Below are 22,080 nucleotides of genomic sequence, written 5' to 3' on the forward strand. Positions count from 1 at the left end.
GGTATAAAAAACACACGACTCACAGCTTTAAACGTTAAGCTCGGACCAAGACAAAAAACAGGGATTGATAATGGAGGGGTAGGAGTATTTCCCCCGACTCGCATCTTATGGCTGTGTTTAAGGGATACACGAAGTTATAAATCCCATTTTAGCCTTAATAATAATTCAAGCCTGCACAGCAAAAAGATAAATGCAGTCCTGTACATGGCTTGCATTTAATGGTAAATTACACCATCCAGCCTAAACAAAACCCGCACAGTGTTTATGTCAACTGTACATTAAAGTGACTGTCAGCTATTTATTTTAACTGGTAAAAGTCCTGCCTAAAGAGCAGGCACCTATTGCCCTTGTTAGCCAGATACGCCTCTACTGTGCACGCCTCTGAACTTGTTGGGTTCAATATTTCCATCTTTTGAGCTGCACCTGCAACTAAGTCAGACCCAGCTGTAGCCTTTGTAGCCTTTAGTAAGAAATCTTATTGACCAATATGGATGCTTCCATTAGATGGGTTGGGCAAATTGAGCAATCAATAATAAAGAGATACCTTTATGCCCTTTTGATTGGGTCACTGCAGAGGAAATCTCCACTTGCCTTACGATTAAAAATGATACATAAACTTGTTAAACAACCCGTTTTGTATTTTGCCTTTCTATTTCAGTATACACTCTAATTTTCTAAAAAAGGCTGCTTCCCTGTAACCGTGGCAAGAACAGTCTATAGCACACCCCAATAAATGTAATTTCCCGTTGAAAAGACTGACTCTGCTTTTCCTGGCAAATTAGCTCTTATTACAATAATTACAGATAATGACTCTTATCTGAATCATGTGATTATACCCCTTAGACCCTTCCACTTAGCACTAGGAAATAAAAAAAAAAGTGTCTAAAATACATGTTCAAGTTTCAGTAGGATGTAAAATGAGGGTTTGCTAAAATCCTAACAACATACTGTGAATAATCAACCTGGAGAGAAGAGGCTTTTCACAACCAAAATGGTGTTACACTTTAATAAGGTCACCAGCAGGCTTTTCCTTCAAAATCACAAGCCCGAGTGTTCTGATTGGCTACTGACATTTACTATTTAAGTTGCATGCTTTGTGCTTCTGTGCAAGGCAGAAATCTGTAGTACCCATCTATAGCATTGTACAGGGCGGTAAAGACAGAACAGCCCATGCATTTTCCTTAACCAGGCAATTAAATACCACACTAGAGCCCATTCTGCTAACTTTTTGAAAATCTGGGTCCATGGCTTTACCAGACAGAGTTAATTTCCCTCTCTGGCCTCTTCAAAGACCCAGTCCCTGCCTCTCATGTGTACCACTAGCCTCATAGGTTGGTCTGGGACACCTCTATGAAGGGGAGGAGACAACAAATTGCTTTACCTACATACTTGTATGTATTAATGTGTCAGCATCTCCCCCCACCCCCCATCTTTTTAAGCTTTATTATATAACAGATTAGGTAAGCAAAAGTCCTTTACGGAATACCTCAATACAAAAAGGAGCAATTTGGCCCTTGCAGTAGTGGGGTATCCCCACTGGAAGGAGAGATTTTTCTATACCTGGAGATAGGCTTTAAGACTTTTCAACCAAACAAAGTCTTTCCGTTGAAAAGCAAATGTTTGCTGTGACTCCCTGTAAATTATACAGTCATACAATTTATGAAGTTGAAAAATGTATATAAAGGGTTCTACTGTTATATAAAATTTCAGTCCAACCCGAAACTGTAAATGTGATCCAGTTATTTCATTATATAGGGAATGGAAATCTGTCCGGCAAGACCTGGAATCAGGAGAACCTCTGTGCTCTCAGAATGTCTGGGCTGCAGGTTGTTGTCAGTAATGAGATGGATTTGGCAATGGATTGAGCGCTCAATAATAATGTTGTTTGTGAGAATCTCTCCCCGCGGAGACGCTCACTCTGCTATTTATTATCTCTGGATTGTCTTCCTCTGAAAGCTTCAAGAAGACCCCCACCCTGCCACTTGTTTCATCCCCCATCGCTACAGAACAATCTATTTATAACCTCTTCTACCATCCAGATCTTGTTTGGCAAGGGGGCTGTATTTTAATGGGGTATTCTGTAAAACTGGTTCACAGGGTACTTCCCAACCCCCAAAACTTTCAGTGATGCCTGAAAAGGTTCCAGAACAAAGCTGCAGTGTAACAAAACAAAGCACTTAGGGCTTGGACTAAAACAGAGAAAAATCACTTAGCCAGCACAATGTCTTCACTAATCATATACTGCCTACCTTCTACCTGGATCAGGCACTCGAATTCCATCAATAAACAAGGACTACTTGTGTGGACTACAGACTGTTAGATAACCTAGTAGTTGCCTATGCAGCAGAATTATTATTTTTTTTCTCATGGGAATAAATATGCCTTCTGACATACTTTAAATGGGTAAGGCAAAACAAAAATTCATATTTTGGTGCTGCTTAGATTGTGGCGGTCTTATATGCCCACCAATTTCACACATCTCCTGTATAAACAAGCACATGATAGAATAGTATAGAACAGTGGAATAGACACCTCTTCATTCAGGTGTTTCGAATAAGCTTAAAGGAAATCTCCTGCAAACTTCCCACACTGATGTAAAATAAATGGGTCCTCATTGCCTGCAATCCAGCCTGTTATTAATAAACAGGGCCAAAAGGATATGTGCACAGTACTACTCTTGGGTAACGTGCAAATTCAGACCATTGTGGACCAAACCACAAATGGTCTGAATGCCAGCCAACCTTTTGAAGAACACAGGACCCCAGGTACATGGACGGTAATGTTTAGTGTTGCTCTTCATTTGAAAAACAATGACAGGACCCTTATAAAATTACTTATAACATTAGTAGACTAAAGTCCAACCACCATGATACAATGATTTCCATAGATCACCACTCCAGCTGTATGTCACAATATAGTATTAGGTTTCACCAGCAGATAGAGATGCATGAAAAATCTAAAGTTACAACTTACAGAAAGGGCCCATGCACACCACACGGCACGTTATTTTAATTTGTGTGCAAAAAATGAAAAACATCTTGCTTAATTTCAGCGCATGAGACATAAGGCAATTTGCTTTGCTCCTGGGTTGGGACTTCATTGGCCAATGTTGCCGGTGTGAACAACCCACAGAGGAACATAGACTAGACAGAAAATTCTTACCTGCATATTTATGTGAGCATTATGGAAGAGGAGTGTAGACACTAGCTCGGAGTGTCCTCTGTCACAGGACCAGTGGAGAAGGCAGCGACCCTGTAAAAGATACAAGCAAACACAGTTATACAGGACCAAAAAAATATGACTCACTATTGCCCATGTACACAGGCCCTCCAAGCCCAGGTGTCTAAAATAAGGATGTTTTGTACCCCATAACAAAGAATTCAACATTTCTTTTTCCCAACCTTCATTTTCCATAGGTGGTTTGTATCTGATCAAAATCTTTTTTTCAAGACACTGATGACTTGGTAAACAAGGCCATGTAATCAAGGAGGCAATGTACGGGTGTGAAGAGGACACGCTCCAAAAATAAGCCTGATAATCTTAGCAGAACATTTTCAATATTTTTTAGCTCCATCAAAAATTTCAGATTATCTTCAATTATAATACTCAATGCAATACCCATGGGATCAGCTGTTTGGCACCAACAATGCACAAAGTATATGCGTTGGACTTATTCTATAAAAATAGAGTAAAATAATAAAAAAAAAAATTTGATGTCCACCATAATCAGCTAGATCCAAATCTCACAGATTACAAGGAGTGTCAAACATTTTCCTTTTCGTTCACCTTTATTTAACATAATTCCCTTTATGGTACATTGTGCAAACTCTGTACTGTAGCTACAGAAAAACATTAGCTATTCATCTTACAACAGTGTTTTTCAGACTTTAGTCAGTCATGTTTCATGGTCAAATGATACCTTATATTCCAGTTTTCGGAGTTAAATTAATGACAGCTCTTCTCTCTGTCCCCTAAAAAGTATCTACTGGATGGACATCCTCCCCCGCATTATTTAGAAATTTCAAACAGTACTGATCTCTCTCCCCGCTGCCCTCCTTACAGAACTTGAAGATGGCTGTTTTAAATTTTAAAATTGTCTGGGGGCATAAAACTCTTTGTCTTAGCGTTTGCACGTTGATGTCACCCAAACATAGAGGTGGGGCTGATTTACCCGACTTTTTCTTGTGCCATAAATCTGCCCTCTTTACCTAAATCTTGGACTGGTTTCATTCTAGCAGTTCTAAGGTTGGTGTAGCATACAACGCCAATGCAACCCCTAACACCCTCTGGATCCCCCCCAGTTTTAGGCGCCCCTTGTCATCCCTCTCTTTCCTGTTGACTCCGGTTTTACATGCTTGGGATTCTTACCTTACCCGTTTCAATCTCTCCTCTTGGCCGGGTCCTCTCTTACCTATCTTTAATAACCCTCAAGTTCCTCCCGGCATACACTGTGCCTCCTTTCTAAATATGGAAAGCGCTCATTTGCTTCATGTGAGGCATGTTTTACACCCAGGGAGCTCCAACCTAAAGCCGAAGTTGACTACCTCAGCACACTCTACTGGGAAGCCCTGATTTGAAGCAATCAAATTGGCGGACCTTGTCCGTTCTTTTTAGCTGAGCTCACGTTTGATCAGACTTTTGACCTTCTTCGAAAATTTCTGTATTTGCATGTCTGGTGGAGCTGTGACAGAGTATCCCCCTTTTGGACTGCTGTGTTTCAGGCTTATTCTTCCATGCAATCTACCTTCCTTGATCCCTCCCCTCATACTGCCCTTCTTTCACTTCTACCAGGACTTATTAAGAGTATTAAAAAAGAAATTCTCAGATTTTGCTTATCTGCCGCCAGAGTATGCATATCTCGTTGCTGGAAAACATCTATGACACCGACTTTAGCATCCTGGGCAGGGGTTATGGATGACATGATGGAAATGGGGAGGCTAGTTGCGGAGGACACTGATCGTCTGGCCAGGCATAATAGAATCTGGGCGTGTTGGATACTTCACAAATACTCTGATGAGTTTCACTCTCTGCTGGGCACTTCCCACTCGGGTGCTAGCACTCCTTGAGAATGTCTGTCCAACCGATGGTGCCTTGTCTTGGCCACTAGCGGACCAATCAATTGATATGTGCTCATTTAGGCCCTCCTCTTTGTGTGTTATCCTTACCCAGTTGCGTTTCTCCCCCTTTTGCTTGCTTAACTAACATTGCTTATTTTATCCATGCCATGTCGGCTATTGTTTTACAGTGAAATATCTTCTGTTTCCAGATTAAGCCCTCCTTCTATTGAATTTCTATTGGATTTTTCTTTTCTATTTTTCTGCCTGTTGTCAGTGCTGTTTTGGTGATGTATCTTTGTTATGTTTTGGGTTATTTGTTTTTCCCATGTTACTGTTTATATTCTACAAAAATCTATAAAAATCTTTTTGACCAAAAAAAAGAAAAGGTTTCTGCAGATGGTCTCCTTGCACAAGCCAATCTCTTCTTTGAGAGATCAGGCAAACAAACAATCTAACAAGTACACCATGCCTCTCCAAAGTGGCCCCTCTAGCCCACTCTAGCTCCTAAATCACAAAAAGCAAAGTTTCATACCGTCTAATTTTTTATACCAATGCAATGTATCAACCAAAAAGAGAAGACCAATTCTCGCTATGTATTAACCAGAAAGAGAAGGCCATCTCCAACAGCGCAGGTTTCACACATTGGGAAACATAGCATGTGTCTTATTAATATTGTCCAGCAGCCAATCATCCTCACTATTAGAGGATCTGTGGAAGACATGGCCCTTCTTAGACTCTGCGCCCTCCGCACAGCCCTTTAGTTTCTTAGTTCCCTGTGTCCTACATTCCAGATATCCCTCCTGTCTGTGACTCCAACCTGCTCCGCAAGTCCCACAGCTCTCATGCCCTAGTGCCCCGGTCCGCAGGCCGTCACAAATATACCCGGTCCTTAAGGCAAACCTGTGTTTTGCTCATTTAGGAAAAAGCAATCTGTTTGCTTTAATGTCTTATATATTCCCAACAAAATCTTACTTTGTATTTGCTCCCCACTGATCCATTAAATGTCAGGAGCCATAGGAAATACCTGGTGCTTCTGGGTATGGAGGAACACTTGACTTAACCACCAGCTGGGCCAATTAGACTTGTCACATGAAGTCCATAGCCCTGGGTATGTCATGATTCCAGTAGTGACTTGAAGCAGAAAAGATTTAAAGCCCATCACCCAAATAACCTCACAAGTCTTTGTTGTTAGACCATGGGTAGGCATCCCTGCATGTATGGTCTAGATCAGGGTTAACCAAACTTCGGCTGTGGTTAACCTAGAAATCCCACTGAGGCATTGCAAGACTGACAGCCACAGGCATGACTCCCAGATGGAAAGGCATGATGGGATTTGCAGTTTCACCAAAGCTGGAGTGCTGAGGTTGCCTACCTCTGTTGTACATCAAACCAAACCTATGCAGGTACAAGGCTGATTTTCTCAAACATACATGGTTTAAGTATGCTGCAATCAGATGTAGTTGCCAAACCTGTTGTAGTTTTCAAATGATAAGAATATAGGCCAAAGTTAAATGCTAAAGATTGCAAATGTACATTATGAAACTATACTGTGAACATTCAATATAGTTATTAAAATACCTACAAAAACACTAATTTAAAGACATTTCACTGCAACTTCTACTTACTAGATTAATAGCAAGATTATATCACAAGCATGATTGAGCCGACACTATTTAGGTAAAATGACTTCAGATCACAAATGGATAAAATATGCAACCAGTGGGCTGCTTAATAGGAAAGTCTAGATCATATCACTAATACCCCAGGGAGATTCATATAAAATGGTAAGCAGACAGTAACCCCTCCCAATCCTCATTAATTCCCTGTGTCTCAGGCTATGAATTGATAATTGCATCCCATTCTGAAAAGAGAACATATGCAAGATCCACTGAAAGCAGAAGAATGAAGCAGATATGTCATAAAATAAGATATACTTTCAAAAAAAACCCACCCAAACAGTAAAATGCTTCAGTTACTAGTAAGGCCAATTATGTCATATAGGGGGAATACAGTGTAGGGCTCACTGATGTCTATATGTATGACTGTGGCATGACACTTTTTTTTAATGGGGAAAATACAATAAAACGTTTAAACCCAATTGATGTCCATGGAGGCTGTGACTGTGCTATGGTTAAAAAAGAAAAATCTTGAACATTTTTGCTCTGCAGCCCCCACGACCCAAACAAATAAGCTGCATTTAAAACGTTTACAATAAAAGATTTCACAAGAAATAACTATGGCCTCGGCTTTCAAGAGGGGTGGGTGATCCCACCTCCCCTCAATGCTTCCTCCCGGCCACTAGAAATCCAGCTAGGATGCATTTCTGCAATGGAGTGGAATAGATTCTGGTGGGATTTCAAATGCCCCGCTATCCCAGGACGCATTAGTATGGAAAAGGTGATGTGCATCCCAGAAGCAGGGATCAAGGTGAGTATATTTTGTGTTAAATCTTTCCTTTCAATGCTTTTGTTATTGCTAATATTGTTTTGGTGGTGGAGAGACTGGCAGGGATGCAAACCTTTAATCATGTAAAGCCGCGTTAAAGGGCTCATATCCATGAACTGTACTTCATGAAAATGCTCATGTTTAGTATGTACTAGTGTGCACTAGATTATTGCTTTCCTCTACTTAAAGTCACGTATCAATGCATACAACGCCCACATGCCAAAAAAGGTTAACCTACATAAAAAGTGCATTCAAACCAAGAGCCGGGCGTTCCTATTGCCTTTTTTTCTACCTGCTGTCAGGTCACTAGTAGGTGAGATTATGTCTCTTGTTGTGGACAGGTTTTCCTACCCGATGTACAAAAATGACTGTACATCTCCTATGCTCTTAACATCTCTACTACTACATGAACTGTCATGGAACATCAACAGCATGTATAGTTACTGCAACAACCAAATTTAGGACAAATCACACATGTGCCTGATGGTATGAGCACACCTCACCTGTTTCAGTAACAGGATTTATTTATCTGAATACCATTTGGAGAAGTTAGAAGGTTCCAATTGGGTCAGTTAGAAAACAATACCACACATTTATAAGATACCTTAAGGATCATATTAGCATTTATCAACGTAAGGCTGTCCTTTTAAATGCAGGATGGTCAGTGGCATCAACAGCAGAAGAAATATATTAAGCCACCTGACATTACCAGACTCTAGCTACTTAACACTTGGACCTGTAATGCCCAGTTATAAAATTGCTGTATATTTGGCAACTATTAATGCCAAAGTTGAACGCCAAAAGATATAGAAGGGTCTACTGTGCACCAAGAGAAAAGCTTGAAACAATTTTTTAAAATGACCAGAACCGTCCAAAATATCATGCAAAATGCACGCACTCACTCCCACTTAAAGGGACACTACACTCAGGAGTTAAAGTGAAATTAAAGTCTGTGACTACTGAAAACTACTGGAAAGAAGATGATCAGATCAAGAGTCATCACTTAAGGTAAGCCCTTAAAGCACAATGGGGGGAGCAATGTGATTTTAATGTGACTTTAAATCTTAAAAATACCTTCAAGTACCTTAACTATTAACAAAAATGTATCTTATTTGTGCATCATTCAGCTGTAGATACTCAAATCATCTCTGAATTGGTGCTAACACTGTCCTTCCTTCTGAAAGGTTGCTACTTTTGTTCCCCATGGTCCCTGTGTGTGTTGTAAAGTAGCCACTAATCCAAGCTTGCTCCTGTGATGGGCTACAATCTCAGTACAAATTAGTAAATGAAATGTGAGATTGTAGTCCATCACGGGAGTGAGCTTGGAGTGGTGGCTACTTAAATTACTACACACACAGGGACTGTGGGGAACAAAATGAGCCACCCTCCAGAAGGAAGGACAGTGTCAGCACATATTCAAAGATGATTTAGGGACCTACAGCGGAGTGATACACACAAAGATACGTTTTTGTTAATAGTTAAAAAGTACTTGAATGTATTTGTAAGCTTTAACTCCTGAGTTTAGTGTCACTTTAACACATAACCTCACGTTAAGGTGTGCTGTATTATTCTTTTAAATGGGGTGGCAATGCTGTGCACCTTAAAATAAATCTGTTGTGAGTAATTATTGCTGAAGTTTCATCTGCTTATATTTTGCCTTCCTGGTTCTTCTTCAACCATCAACATGCTAATGAAATTTTTAAATAAAACCTGTTTTCAATACATACCCTATTTTGGACTCCAGGATGTCATCACTGGATCTTGGTTTTTCTCTATGCAATGCAGGCAGATTATGGCTGGTGGAAGGGGCCAGCAGGATTATGTGCAACTGTGCAAGACTGAAGTTAGGCTGGAGTTTAGCTTCAATGGTGGCTGCTATTGCTGACCTTTTTTTGAGAATGCTAATCCCCTGGCCTTTGTTTTGATGCTTAGACTTTATTGCTGTCTGAATTGTTGGCATGGAACATGTTTATAGCTAAGGAGGTCTGACACTTTTCCGACATTCATTTACAGCATGTATATTCTAGGCATGCGTGCTGTGGTGCACTGCATCGCGGGTGTGTTGCTTGTTCCTGTAGTACGTCTTAGGTGTCACTTTAAACATATAGCACAGCAGATTGTGCATCGTGATAAAACATGCATGTTTCCAAACGTTACCACAATACACATGTCTGAATGGGCTCAAACTCATGACAACTGCTACTACATACCTCATCATCTGCCACATTCACATCAATCGCCCCTGTAGCCAGGGCCTGTGATATTCGTGAGATGTCATTCTCCCGGCAGTAGTCAAAAATGTCTTTATCTTCATCCCTGCGGGAACAAAGACTTGGTGAACATATGAATCTCAGCAATGGCACACATTTTGACACAAATGCACTAATGAGTAAAAACGTGCACTCTGAGCATTTTGTTTGGTTCATGAAAACCTAAAAAAAAAAAAGGGTCTGTGCAAATAGTAAACATTGAATGTATTCATTTAATAAAAAAATGAAAAAGGAGAGATTTAATCTGTTGATATGGTTAAAAAAAATTGATTTGGTTTTCAAAAAACATTGTGCCCATACACAAATGAGAATAAATGGGAGCTGAAACATTTAACAAGAGGCTGCAGACCTGTGGAAAGCTTTCTAAATTTTGATCCACTAAATTCCCAGTTTAAAACGAAACAGAAGAGAGAATAAAACATCTCTACTGCCACTGTCCACATAGCATGCACCTCCATGTTCCTGCACATTAACTCCCTCTATTCATCACACAAAAGCCTGAACCCCTGGGAGCACCAGTATGACAATATCAACCAGAGCAAGAGCCTGGACCCCCCCACCAACAAAGCCTCTCTAATGGCTCATGACTATGATGGGTTCACCATGGTTTAACCAGTCAACAGTATTGCTTGGTAGAAGGAGGTGGGGCAAGGCTCTTGACCAGGGAATGTGCCAGAGGGTTTGGGGCACCAAGGCACTTGAATAGGTACCTTGCATGCAGGCAGACACCAGGAGATGTTAGCTATAGGGTGACTAATGGTAGGGGAATATTTATTTAATTTAAGGGTCACTTGTAGTATATCAATTGGACCTTCTGACTTTAGCACATTTGCAATGTTTTCCAGAAGAATTAGTATCCAACTTACTCATTAGTTGCCTGGAGTTTAATCTCCATGAAATATGATGTTACAGTTAAGAAAAAAAAAAATCTTAAATAAGGAAAGTTCGAACTGATAAAGCCGGTGTTCTGTCGAAATCTCCGACCCGGCACAGAGAAAAGGAAGGGATGCGTGTAAAAGGTCCTCCTAACTTCCTCCTGGTACTCCAGGGACCAGAATCACATCACCTGTAATTATTTCTAGTCTTTAATCCGCCAATGCTCACCGCCTCTTAGGGACCAATAGAAGCAAAAGCTCATTAAGAGCAGCGTCCACAGTCCCTGGTAGCGCAGTGAGCTTTTAATTGCTTGGTGTGATTAAAGCAGTGGTGCGAGAGTGATCATTTTCATAAGAATGGGGTAATGTGGGCAAAGGGGGGTTGCCATCCCTGAGGTGCCCGGCATCGACACACTGGGCAATCATGCAATTATTCACACCAGCTGATCTGTTCCATGGTTGCATGAGCACAGTGCTGAACACATTGCAGGAGGTGGGGGAGAAGCAGTCTTAGGGGATGATGGGGCACGCTCTTAGGAGCCAACTGACGTAGCTGGGCTATGTGGTTCAGCAGGACTTCAGACTCCTTATCTAGTAATGCTACTAAAAAAGGACAGAACTGCAGATGATTTCATACAGACTTCAATCTAAGCTGGCAACAGACCAATCTATCTTCTATCAACAAAAAAAGATCTTTTAGGTCAGACATGTCAAACTGGTGTTTTGTGGGCCACTTGTGGCCCTCAGCCAGTTTAAAGGATGTCTTTTTTTTTTTTTTTTATATATATATATAACTCTTCATGATGATGCTTTCTGTCACCACTTACAGTTAGGTGACATAACATCACACAAGCTGCAACAATCTAAATTACATTTTTAAACATTTCAAACTATTTTTTAATCGTGACTTTATAAAGAATAAGCAAAGACATGCTGGTAGGTTAATTGGCTCCTCTCTAAATTGGCCCTCTATGTATGCATGTGAGATAGGGACCTTAGATTGTAAGCTCCTCGAGGGTAGGGACTGATGTGAAATGTGCAACTATGTAAAGTGCTGTGTAAATTGTCGGCGCTATATAAATACCTGTAATAAATAAAATAAATAAGTGTTGTAAGGGCCTGTTCACACCAGCAGGCACGCGTTATGGTATGCATAATGCAGCCATGCTGGTATGTGTTTGCATGCGCACTATGATGCTTTTTTGCAATGCAGCACAGTTTTATCTTTTTTCACTTCATTAAAAGTTTAAAAAAAATGATTTCACTCAATGCACAAAAGCGCTTGTAATGGTTTTTGTGCATTGCATTTAAAAAAAATGCAGACACTGCATTTTTATGCAACACATGTCAATGCACCTGTATGGTGTGAAAAGGGCACATCGAGAACAAATGCTTTCTCAGTGTCATTGCCTTGATCAACACAGCTCAAGGTATGAAAGAATGAGGCACCAGCACACCAAGGGCCACTTCATGGTTCCATCTTCATTTGACATCAGATGAACATGGCATCGCGTACAAATCTGACGTCAAATAAAGACCGATCAATAAAGTCGATGTTGGTGTGCTGGCACGAACAGTGTTTTAAAGCAGAAGTAAAGCTTGGTCTGAAAAAAAATGTTGAAAGTTTATAGCAGTAGAGACTGCAAATCTTTTCTTCCAAAAAAGCTCCTACCTGCTTGTCAGCATTTTTTCTTTCTTCTATGCAGAGCCACACATTCGCAGCTCAGTGCACAGGCTTGGAATGCTGAGCTGAACTTACACCTGTGCGCATGCCCAGGGGTTACATCATGCTGGCCGGCCAATCAAGAGGCCGAAGACGCCATACGTGGAAGACGACCAGGAGAAGATGGCAGTGCTGGCCACTGATGGGAAAGAGGACAGTGCTGCACTGGAGGGGATCATTTTACAAGGTCAGCCATAATGTGGTGTGCATATTAGCACATTATGACAAACAACCCTGCAACTTCTTTTTTTTCTACATCTTCTTTACTGCCACTTTAACCATGCATTCCTCAGAAGAACTAATGTGGACCTTTTTGGGATCTCTTATTCAACTCTGGCACTTATTTTCTTTTTAATATGCCATGCCTCATAATGGATTACCGATTTTAAATAGATGGATCCTAATCCATTAGAAGCCACTTTAACCACCCATCTTGGCACTACTACCAACAGTCAGAATGGGTGCCATCAGCTTAAGAGACATGCTAGTTTATGCAATATGGCACAGAGCAGTGTGCAAAAATCACCAACCTCACTGAAATAAAAACAGATTGCTATGGGTTACGGCACTTTCACCATCATTTATGCCCTTTGGACTGCTTTACTGAACAGGTCCAAAGGCTGCCACACGTCTTTACACCAATAAAAATCCATTTGTCATTACTATAACGGAGTTGTGATCTGTGCTCATATGTAATGGTTCTCCATTAATAAAGCTCTGCATACTCCATTGGTCCTTAGTCACATAAACCACAACTTAGTTGTATGTTCCAGTGCGTGGCCAGTATAATTTCTGCTAGTCTGTGCACATCTCTGTAAAAGCAAAGGCCTCACTGCCTGGCCACGCAGACTGACCTATGATACTTAATGCCAAAACAGTCCATTTATCTAGAAGAGTAACTAATCAATTGCAGAGCCCATCAATCATCCCTGGTGGAACTAGTCGGGCCTGAGCAGAGAGGAGAGGACAGATGGCTGCCCGAGAGAGAAGGATTAATTCAATTCTGATAGATTACTGCAAAGCCTCATGGAACAGAAAAGAGGGGGGGACGAGAGGCACAGTGGAATGTGGGAGACCTGTTATGTGAACAGAATGAAAGTAGTGTAAAATGCTCACAGGGGAGATCACAAGATGAGTTTGCACATTCAGAAAAAGAAATGATAAAAAGAATAGGAGAGGAACTTCCCTTCAATTACCTAAGTGTTTCCGGCACCTGGTAAAGACAGCTGACCACTCGTCCACCAAAGCTCGACTTGTGCTCTTCAACAGGATCCTCAAACGACTGTGAAAAACAGAGATATTGGGAACATCAAATTCAAGAAAACAAACTATAGAAACTTAAACATGCTGCTTCTGCCAGACAAAAAATACTGCCACAGTTCTGAAGTCAACTTGAAGGATAAGTCTGCTTTAAAGCAAAGTGCAATTATCCTTTAGGTCCTTTAAGGTGACATCATGGCTTCCCTTCTCTGGTATGCACAGATGAGTATTTACCGATTACACCAGACTCAGCCTCCTTTGCTTGTTTACATCCTGCGATGCATGTCTTCTTTGGGCTGTGCCAGTGCAGTACCATCCTCATTGACTTCTATGGGACTTGCCACCCAGCCAGGAGACAGAGGTAGATAAGCCCCACAAAAGTTAATGGGGATTTACTGTGCAGGCGCAGCCAAGAAAAGAAGATGTCCAACCACTACAAGGGTTGGGCTTCAATACCAGATGCACCAATGCTACAAGTTTCCCAAAGCATTATGGGTGTTCTAAATAGTGAGAAAAGCAGAAACAGTTTGCCTTCCAACCCTTTCTGGCTGAAACTCTGCATGGGCTCACCAAACAGGCAGGTGGCACTCCTCTGACTCATTTACTTGTGTTTGTAAATTTGAGCCTGAGCTTTTGAGCTCTATAAAACAGAGTTCAACAGAGCATTATGAAAAAAAAAGATTTACCACGGGTTTAGGGTGTCAAATTGCATTACAAAAAACGTTTTATTTAACAAAAAACGGATGAACTTATGTAATTGATCCCATTTATTCTGCTAAATATTACCATCAAATATGCCATTGAAACCGTACCGTTACACTGGTTTAAAAAGTAAAAAAAAATAACTGTTGATCCTCCCAGAAATATTGTGAGCTGATAACATCTTGTGCTTGCTGCCTGTGTGGACTATGATAAGTTGCAATGTTGTTAGTTTTGAGGACTACAGAACCACACTATGTTATTGACAATAAGCGTAGGATAGAGTTCTGTAGTACAATCCTGTTTCTGCTGTCCTGATTTACAGAATGGTAACGGAGCATCATCATCCTAGGACTAGTAGTGTGTTACTGGCAGAATCACCAGGTAAAAAAAAAAGAAAGACAATTGAGTTAAAAAAACAACTAAATGCAGACAGTACGTCTAAGGACACTGTCATTTATTACATTTTTGGATTTAGATTCACTTTGGAATGTTCTCACTTCTCTCAGAATATGGCATAAACAAGTGGAAAAAATGTCCAGTTAAGCTTAAAGTGACACTAAACTCAGGAGTTAAACCTTGATTTTCACTCATCCTCAAAGTTCGGGCCGACAAGTGTGACAATGAAACTGTCACACGTCGGCTCTATAGTTTGGGAAGTGAGCGAACACATTTTGTCGCTCGCTCGCTTTCTGATCATCTCCCTGCAGAGAGTGGTGACTGTCAGTCACGGCTCCCCGCAGGGATTAACACTCCCTCCCCGCTCCGATCCTCTAGCGCTGACTGGAGGGACAGACGGGAGAAGGGGTGGGCACAGCTGGCTCTGCCTCTAGATAGGCAGAGCCAGCTGTCACTCACGCAGCTGGGTGGATCTCGACAGTATTGTCGGGATCTGTCCAGGCTGCGGTACTCTCAGTATATAGTGAACAATAGCCTGCTATATACTGAGCTTTGGGTCACGGGAGGAAGTTAGTATATGTCCTCCCGTGATCCTTAAGAGAACTATGGGATAAAACGGTTAACCCCATAGTTCTCTTTTAATAGTTAAGGTACTTAAATTGATTTTTAAGATCACTGAGTTTAGTGTCATTTTAATAAATAAGTAAAGTCGATGTGACCATAATTTCCCACAAAACATTAGCCAAGTAGTAATGACAATCATTCATAAACAGGCCCTTTACTATTAAATAGCATCTCTATATATCTTGAAAAACAGAATCTTCTTCTCCTAAAGCGTCTTGTTCAGAAGCCCATCTGGCACCAGAAATGCGGCTTACATTTGGAGGTTTACAATGCTTGGCTATTAGAAACGAAGTTATGTTTCCACCAGAGTTCTCTTTTAAGGTACCCAAATAATGAAAAGCTACAGGACTCCAATCCCGCACGTTCCTCAAAACACTAAAAACATCAGCCTTGAGCCAGGAATTGCAAAGTACCAGGTTTAAAACATACACATTTCCAGTGACAGCCAAAGCTGTATTTCAAGTGTCCATCTGCAGCAGAAAGAGTAATAAATAACACTGTAGAGCCGTAAATTACCAATGAGCAGGGCATTAAAAGGCAGCAGGCAGGTAAACATGAACCAGCAAAGTACGGGAGGAAGATTTCCAGGATGCATATATTATACATGCATCTCTCACCGTTTATAAATGTGTAGCTTTCCTACAGTTTAAGGCACCGTAATATCAACCACTCTAAAAATAACATTTAAAATGCAAACAAATCCATTATTTTTCATGCAATTGTGTTTTTTTAATTCATTAAGGGCCCATTCACACCTGTGCATTGGGTTAGCACACTCTAAATGCATGTTTTACCTTGCCTGAAACACAGAACCGCGAACACTGCGGTGCGCGGCGTTGACATTCATTTTGAATAGCCCTCCAAAGCACACAGGTGTGAATGATCTCTGCATCAAGAAAAGCTTGGCATTAATTGTGGCACATGCAAAATAAGCTTCTGACCACAATGCAAAGGTGTTACCCAGCCCCAAGCGGTTTTCATAGTTGTAGCCAAAAGGCAGCTACCCCATTTCAAACCCCTCAAAATTGGGGTTCGCACTCTATAGCTAGCTAGTACTTCCTTTAGCTGGCTGAGAGATGAATAGTGTGTATAGTTTTACCTGCAGTTGGTGACAGGGGCTCTTTAAATACAGTGTTTTGCAAAAAATATGCACACTGTTTGGACTTTTGCACCGTTATAACATGGACTTAACATGGCTTTAAGTGGGGTGTAACTGGTCTACACAAAATAGTCCATAATATCTAAGTGGGGGGGAAACAACAAAATGTAAATTGTTTAAAATTATTTACAAACAATAAAGTAAAATGTCTTGATTGCAAAAGTATTTACCACCTTTGTTGTGAAACTTCTAAATAAGATCCACACCAACCACTTTCATATAACTAGTTGAAGGCCACCTGTGTACCATTAAGGCTCCATTCACAGCGGGGAGGTTCGGCCGCACGGATCCGCCGACATGAACAATCCCATACATTGCTATGGGGGCCGTTCATGCGACCGCGCGGGTCCGATCGATCCGAACCGCCTCCCGTCCAAACTGCTCCCGCCACTATTTTTGTCGTGCTGATCAGTGCGGTTTCCATACAGGTTTCAATGGAACCACGCTGATCAGCATGGTTGTGGGCGTTTTTAAATGTGTTTCCGCGCTGAAATGCAATTAAAAACTCGCCAAACCTCCCTTGCGAGAACAGCGTGGTAGCCGCGCTGATCCACAACCGCCCTGGTGTGAATGGTCTCTAAAGAAAAATGAATCAAAAGCCATTTGTAGTTTGCCAAGAAGATACTGTGAATATATGGAGAATGGTTCTCGGGGAACAAAATGTAAGTTTCTGACCCTCACGCAGAAAACTCTGAGGAGAATTTATCAAAACCGGAGCAGACAAAATCTGGATCAACCAACCAATCCGCTTCTCTCTTCAGTTTGTTTAGTTAAGACTTAAAAATGAGAGAGAGGCGCTGATTGGTTGGCATGTACAGCTGCTCCAGATTTTGTCTGCCCAGTTTTGATAAATTCCCCTCTGTGTGTGTGCAAGCCAACAGTGCTTATCCTCTGGAGGAGGTGAAGCATTGTGGTGGCTCCATGATGTTGTGGAGATACGGTTGCTTGACAGGGACTAGGAAACTGATTGGCTCCATCTTGCCCTCGATTCTAAACACAGGACTAGAGGAAAATTTGTTTTTATCTGCTACAGACCTGAGACTAAAAGGTGCCCATACACCACGAATGGTCTTTTGAATGACAATCAGTTGATGGGAACCCAATTATTTTTTTTTTACTGTATTCCTGGCTGAATTTTCTCGAAGGGTGAGGCTGAAAAACTTTTTTTTGAATCATACGAATATCGATGCATTAGTGGCGTTTTCGTACGGAAAAATAAAAATCGCAACATGAACACTACACACGCGCAAATGAAAATCCGTAAATTTCTGTGGATCGACGAAATTTGGCGAGTTAATAAATGCTAACCTACGATTATTGAAACGACTTGGTCTGTGCTTGATGGGCTATTTGAGCTAGAATGGAAAGACAGTTCTTGGCAGCAACGAAAAATCCCGAAAGAAAAGTGTATGGCCAGCTTAAGGCTTTATTCACACCGGATATTAAAGGTGCATTTTAAGATTCCTGCGGCAGGATTCCCTAAAATGCAGTTTAGAAGTGGCCAGTCACCCGTTCAAGTTAGTGGTCGGGTAATAGGGGCCGCATTTGAAAGCAGTCCGCTGCCAATCGTAATCTCTATGATTAAGCCCATGATTGGGTAAAACACGTCAAATAGGGGCGGACCTTGGGCTGGACACAGTGATATCGGTTGATCTTCAATTCACTTTTTCAGCCGTATATGGTGTGTTGCCGGATCTCTTTTGCTTTGACTGCCTGTGGATTTGGAGTGAGGTGATCGTCGACCACCCCGTCTCTATGCCCCTGTCAAGCTGTAAAACAGCAGTGTGCCTACTTTGTGCTCTACTGCAATTTAACTCTCTACAAAAATAAAATAAAATAACCTTTCTGGGTGGAACTAGTCTGAATTGGCAGTGCCGTAGTTTCAAACATTCGGGCCCTGGTTCAAGATAGAACCTCATGAGCCCAGGCTCCTACCTGCTACGGAATGCACCCAACCCCTAAAAAGACTCTCCACTAGGGCTGCAACTCACGATTATTTTCATAAATCGATTAGTTGGCTGAATATTACAGTGTGTTACAAAATTTACTTCAGAATAAAACTGCATGCGCAGTTTTTTGCAATCACACTGTACTGGAAGGCACGATATTGCGGTACCGTGTGTTCCGGTGTGGGCGAGAGGTGCGTTTGGGGAGCCATTGAAATGAATGGTACCGCAACGTGCCTACCACAGCAGAATTTGTCAAGCTAAAGGCGAAAATTACCCTTTTCCCTCACCTTTTTTTTCTTATAATGGGGACGGGGTCGACTATTTATTTAAACTTAAAGATTTATTTTTACTTTACTATTAGGGGCTTTAGGTAAGAGACCGCTGATTCTTCCTTTTAGAATTTTTTTTTTTTAAAAAGGAAGAGGGTTGAGGACACAAGAGTCCTCAATCATGAATGGACAGGAAGTGATGTAGAGCACTTCCTGTTCATTCATAATTGGGGACACAGTATCTCAATACTATGTCCTTATTTACATGCATCGAGTGATCAGTACTGATCGCTCTGTTTGTTCTTCATAGGGAAGGGTTGGTAAATATTTGACATATTTACCCAATGCTCTGCTCCCCATCCTGAGCCGCTTCGCCCCTCCCCATCTCCATCCTGATTCCTCCTGGTTGCCCCAGCCGATGATCCCTCCTCCCCACTGGTGCCGGCTGCAGCAGTCTGTGGTCCCCCCGGCCTCTGCCAATACAGCTGGGGGATAGCATCGGGGATTGGAAGCGACACAGACAGCATCATACAGCAGGGAGGAGAGAGTTGCAGTGCAGCGGCGCATGGGGGGGAGGTTTGGGGGAGCTCTCCTCACCACTGGGCACCAGCTGCAGGGGTCTGTGTCGGACTGAGCACAGATGAACTAATCAATTATTTGTTTCAGCTCTATGGGGATACAATCTGGGGCAGGAACCTTTAGAAGTGGCCCATTGTACTCTGTGAAGTTCTCTAAAGCAGGGATATTCTTATAGAAGTGGCCCCATGTACTATCTAGGACAGGGACCTTTAGAAGCCCTATGTACTCTCGGGGACAGGAACCTTTAAAAGTGGCCCAATGTACTCTGTGAAGTTCTCTTAAGCAGGTATATTCTTATTGAAGTGGCCCCATTCTGGGGCAAAAACCTTAAGAAGTGGCCCAATGTACTATGACGTTCTCTGGGGCAGGGACATACCTATAGTAGGAGGCGGCCCCATGTACTCTCTGGGGCAGGGACCTTTAGAGTTGGCCTTATGTGCTCTATAAAATGCTAAGCAACAAATCAGCACTATTTTAAAATGGAATAGGCATAAACAGGTATTCCTGCATTATATAGTCAAGAAGCCACTCCAACTAATGTCCGCATTTAGCATTAGGATTCATTGCCCGGATTTGTATTTTCCTATACCAGTCAGTCTGCCCCTGGCACGTACTTTCCCCAGCTGAGCAGAAGGAGGGGTGCATGGATTAAAGACACCGATGTGGCCCTGATAAACAATAAAGCAGCTCTGTCTCTACAGACTTCCCTGGTGACAGATGTTTCTAAATGGTGCTGTTATTTTATGCAAATGTACGTCTGCTCTGGTTTCTCATTTACATACCTGAATACTAGCAGCTAAGAGCTTGGCAATAAACCCGCATGCAGAATTATAGCCACAAGTTATGATTCCTATAAACTTTGGTCAATGCCAGTAAAGACTGCATTGCAATCTGTTAATGGAAAGCCCAGCGAGAGGTTATCCTATCCCCCCAGCAAAACAAGTCTTTACATCTTCAATCTAAGGATGACAAATCAGGGAATGGCACCAGCATTTGTTTCATAAGAAATGCTGCTGTCAAGGAGTTACAAGGCAGATTGCCTTCCATATGGGGGCAGAGAGGAACAGGCATGAAACCCAAGAGGCCGACAACAACCTGTGATTCTCCAGCTACTGCTAAACTACAATTCCCAACACTGCTTGGATGCCAGTAGATACAGGACAGCTGGAGAGTCGCAGGTTCCTCACACCCAGCCAATGTTTGGTAAATTAAATCCGCGTGCCCATTCACATTTAAAGGCTTTTCACTTGCCGTTTAACTCATTAAGGCTGAACTCCAGGCAGATAAAAACACACCAACAATAAAACAGCATTTAGTTTGCTAAACTGGCTAAAGCTGCTGACCTCAAAATCAGAAAGTGCAGGAGGACTCCATTTTTTTTTATTGTTCAAAAACATAACTACCAATTAGATTTCCAATAGCAATCTGATAGTACTGCAGACTAATATTGAATCTTGCTCCATCTTGAATTTTTAAGATAAGAAAACCTATGACAGAAACTTGTGCTGAAATGTTGGCAGACATTGCTGATCTCTTCTGAAAGAAAAGTGCTAGTTGCATGGTTGTTCCGTTGATTCAATGGCTTTAGAGTAGTATTACACCAGCCATATAAAAATTAGCTCACGATGTAAATCAATTTACTACGTACAAATTGCCTTATTTTTTATCTGCACCTCTTTTTGAACCTTTTTTTTAAAACTTTTGCAAATGTCTCCCGCTTTTAAAAGCTGCACTTCCCCCAACTTCCAGTTCGGGAGCATGCACATAATTACTCCCGGATGCAACGACCATGGGACTATATGTCCCATGAGTGTTCTATTTGACACGTGCAAGGACGTTTAACTGATTTCCTAATGGTTCCACTGCCCTCATCTATCTGTAGTGGATGGTCAGCAGAAAAAGAAGTAGAAAACATGTTTTTTTACATTATTAAATGCACACTGCAATGGCTCTATAGAAACCCGTCCTCCGCAGAAATGAAAGTCAAGTAGAGCTGCAGCTAACGATTATTTTCAAAATCGATTAGTTCGCCGATTATTAGGTTCGATTAATCGGATAAATAATAAGTTTTAAAAAAGGCTCCAGTGATGGGACTACTAGTGTTTATTGAGGTTGTAGTCCATCACAGGAGCAAGCTTGGAGCGGTGGAAGTAAAAAAGAAAAAAGATAGTGTGCAATATAGTGAAATGGAAAGTGTAAAATTAAAAAATTGTACTAAAAAGGAAGATACTGTACACAAAATTAATGAACAGCCAAGTGTGACAACAACTTTAATCAATAAAGTTTAATAACACGTTAATGCTTTCTAACCGGAAAAGGAGTGTGCAAATCCAGGTTTTTTTTCTTTAAGTAATTCTTTATTTAACAATTTTTTACAAAGTAAATCGGGAGTTCTGACTTCAATAGCTACATACTTGTTCCAGAATGGTATCAATTAAGTCAGTTACCATGGCAACAGGGCAATTAACATTCTCACACAAAAGGACAGTAATGGAGCTTTCATATTTCCCTCAGAACAAGTTTTATGAAAGCAAACCTGTGTTTTGCCCATACAGGCCAAAGCAACAGGTTTGCTTTAATGCCCTCAACCAGAGGCATTTACCTCCATTTGGTCACCAGAAGCAACGTGTAAGCTCAGAGTCACAGTAGTCTGAGCTTACACAGAGCTGAGGACTTCCTGTCCTCATCTGATTGTACTAGGCCAATGACCATAATCAGAACAGTCAAATGAGTGTGTGTCACATACCCAAAAATGTTGGGCATTTTTTTCTC

The 22,080-nt window shown here is 41.4% G+C and overlaps 1 protein-coding gene across 1 annotated transcript in view; it reads right to left on the reverse strand.

Annotated features, from left to right (window-relative positions):
* Positions 1-22,080, reverse strand: part of ACBD6 (acyl-CoA binding domain containing 6) — a 67,681-nt gene that overhangs the window by 21,353 nt on the left and 24,248 nt on the right. The window contains exons 4-6 of the mRNA XM_018569156.1: positions 13,567-13,652; positions 9,713-9,818; positions 3,163-3,252 (exon numbers count right to left, since the gene is read on the reverse strand). Coding sequence (XP_018424658.1) covers positions 3,163-3,252; positions 9,713-9,818; positions 13,567-13,652 — 282 coding nt within the window. The remainder of the gene's footprint in view (positions 1-3,162; positions 3,253-9,712; positions 9,819-13,566; positions 13,653-22,080) is intronic.

The sequence above is a fragment of the Nanorana parkeri genome, unplaced genomic scaffold (genome assembly GCF_000935625.1).
Source record: "Nanorana parkeri isolate BGI_ZX_2015 unplaced genomic scaffold, ASM93562v1 scaffold1293, whole genome shotgun sequence".
Classification (NCBI taxonomy): domain Eukaryota; kingdom Metazoa; phylum Chordata; class Amphibia; order Anura; family Dicroglossidae; genus Nanorana; species Nanorana parkeri.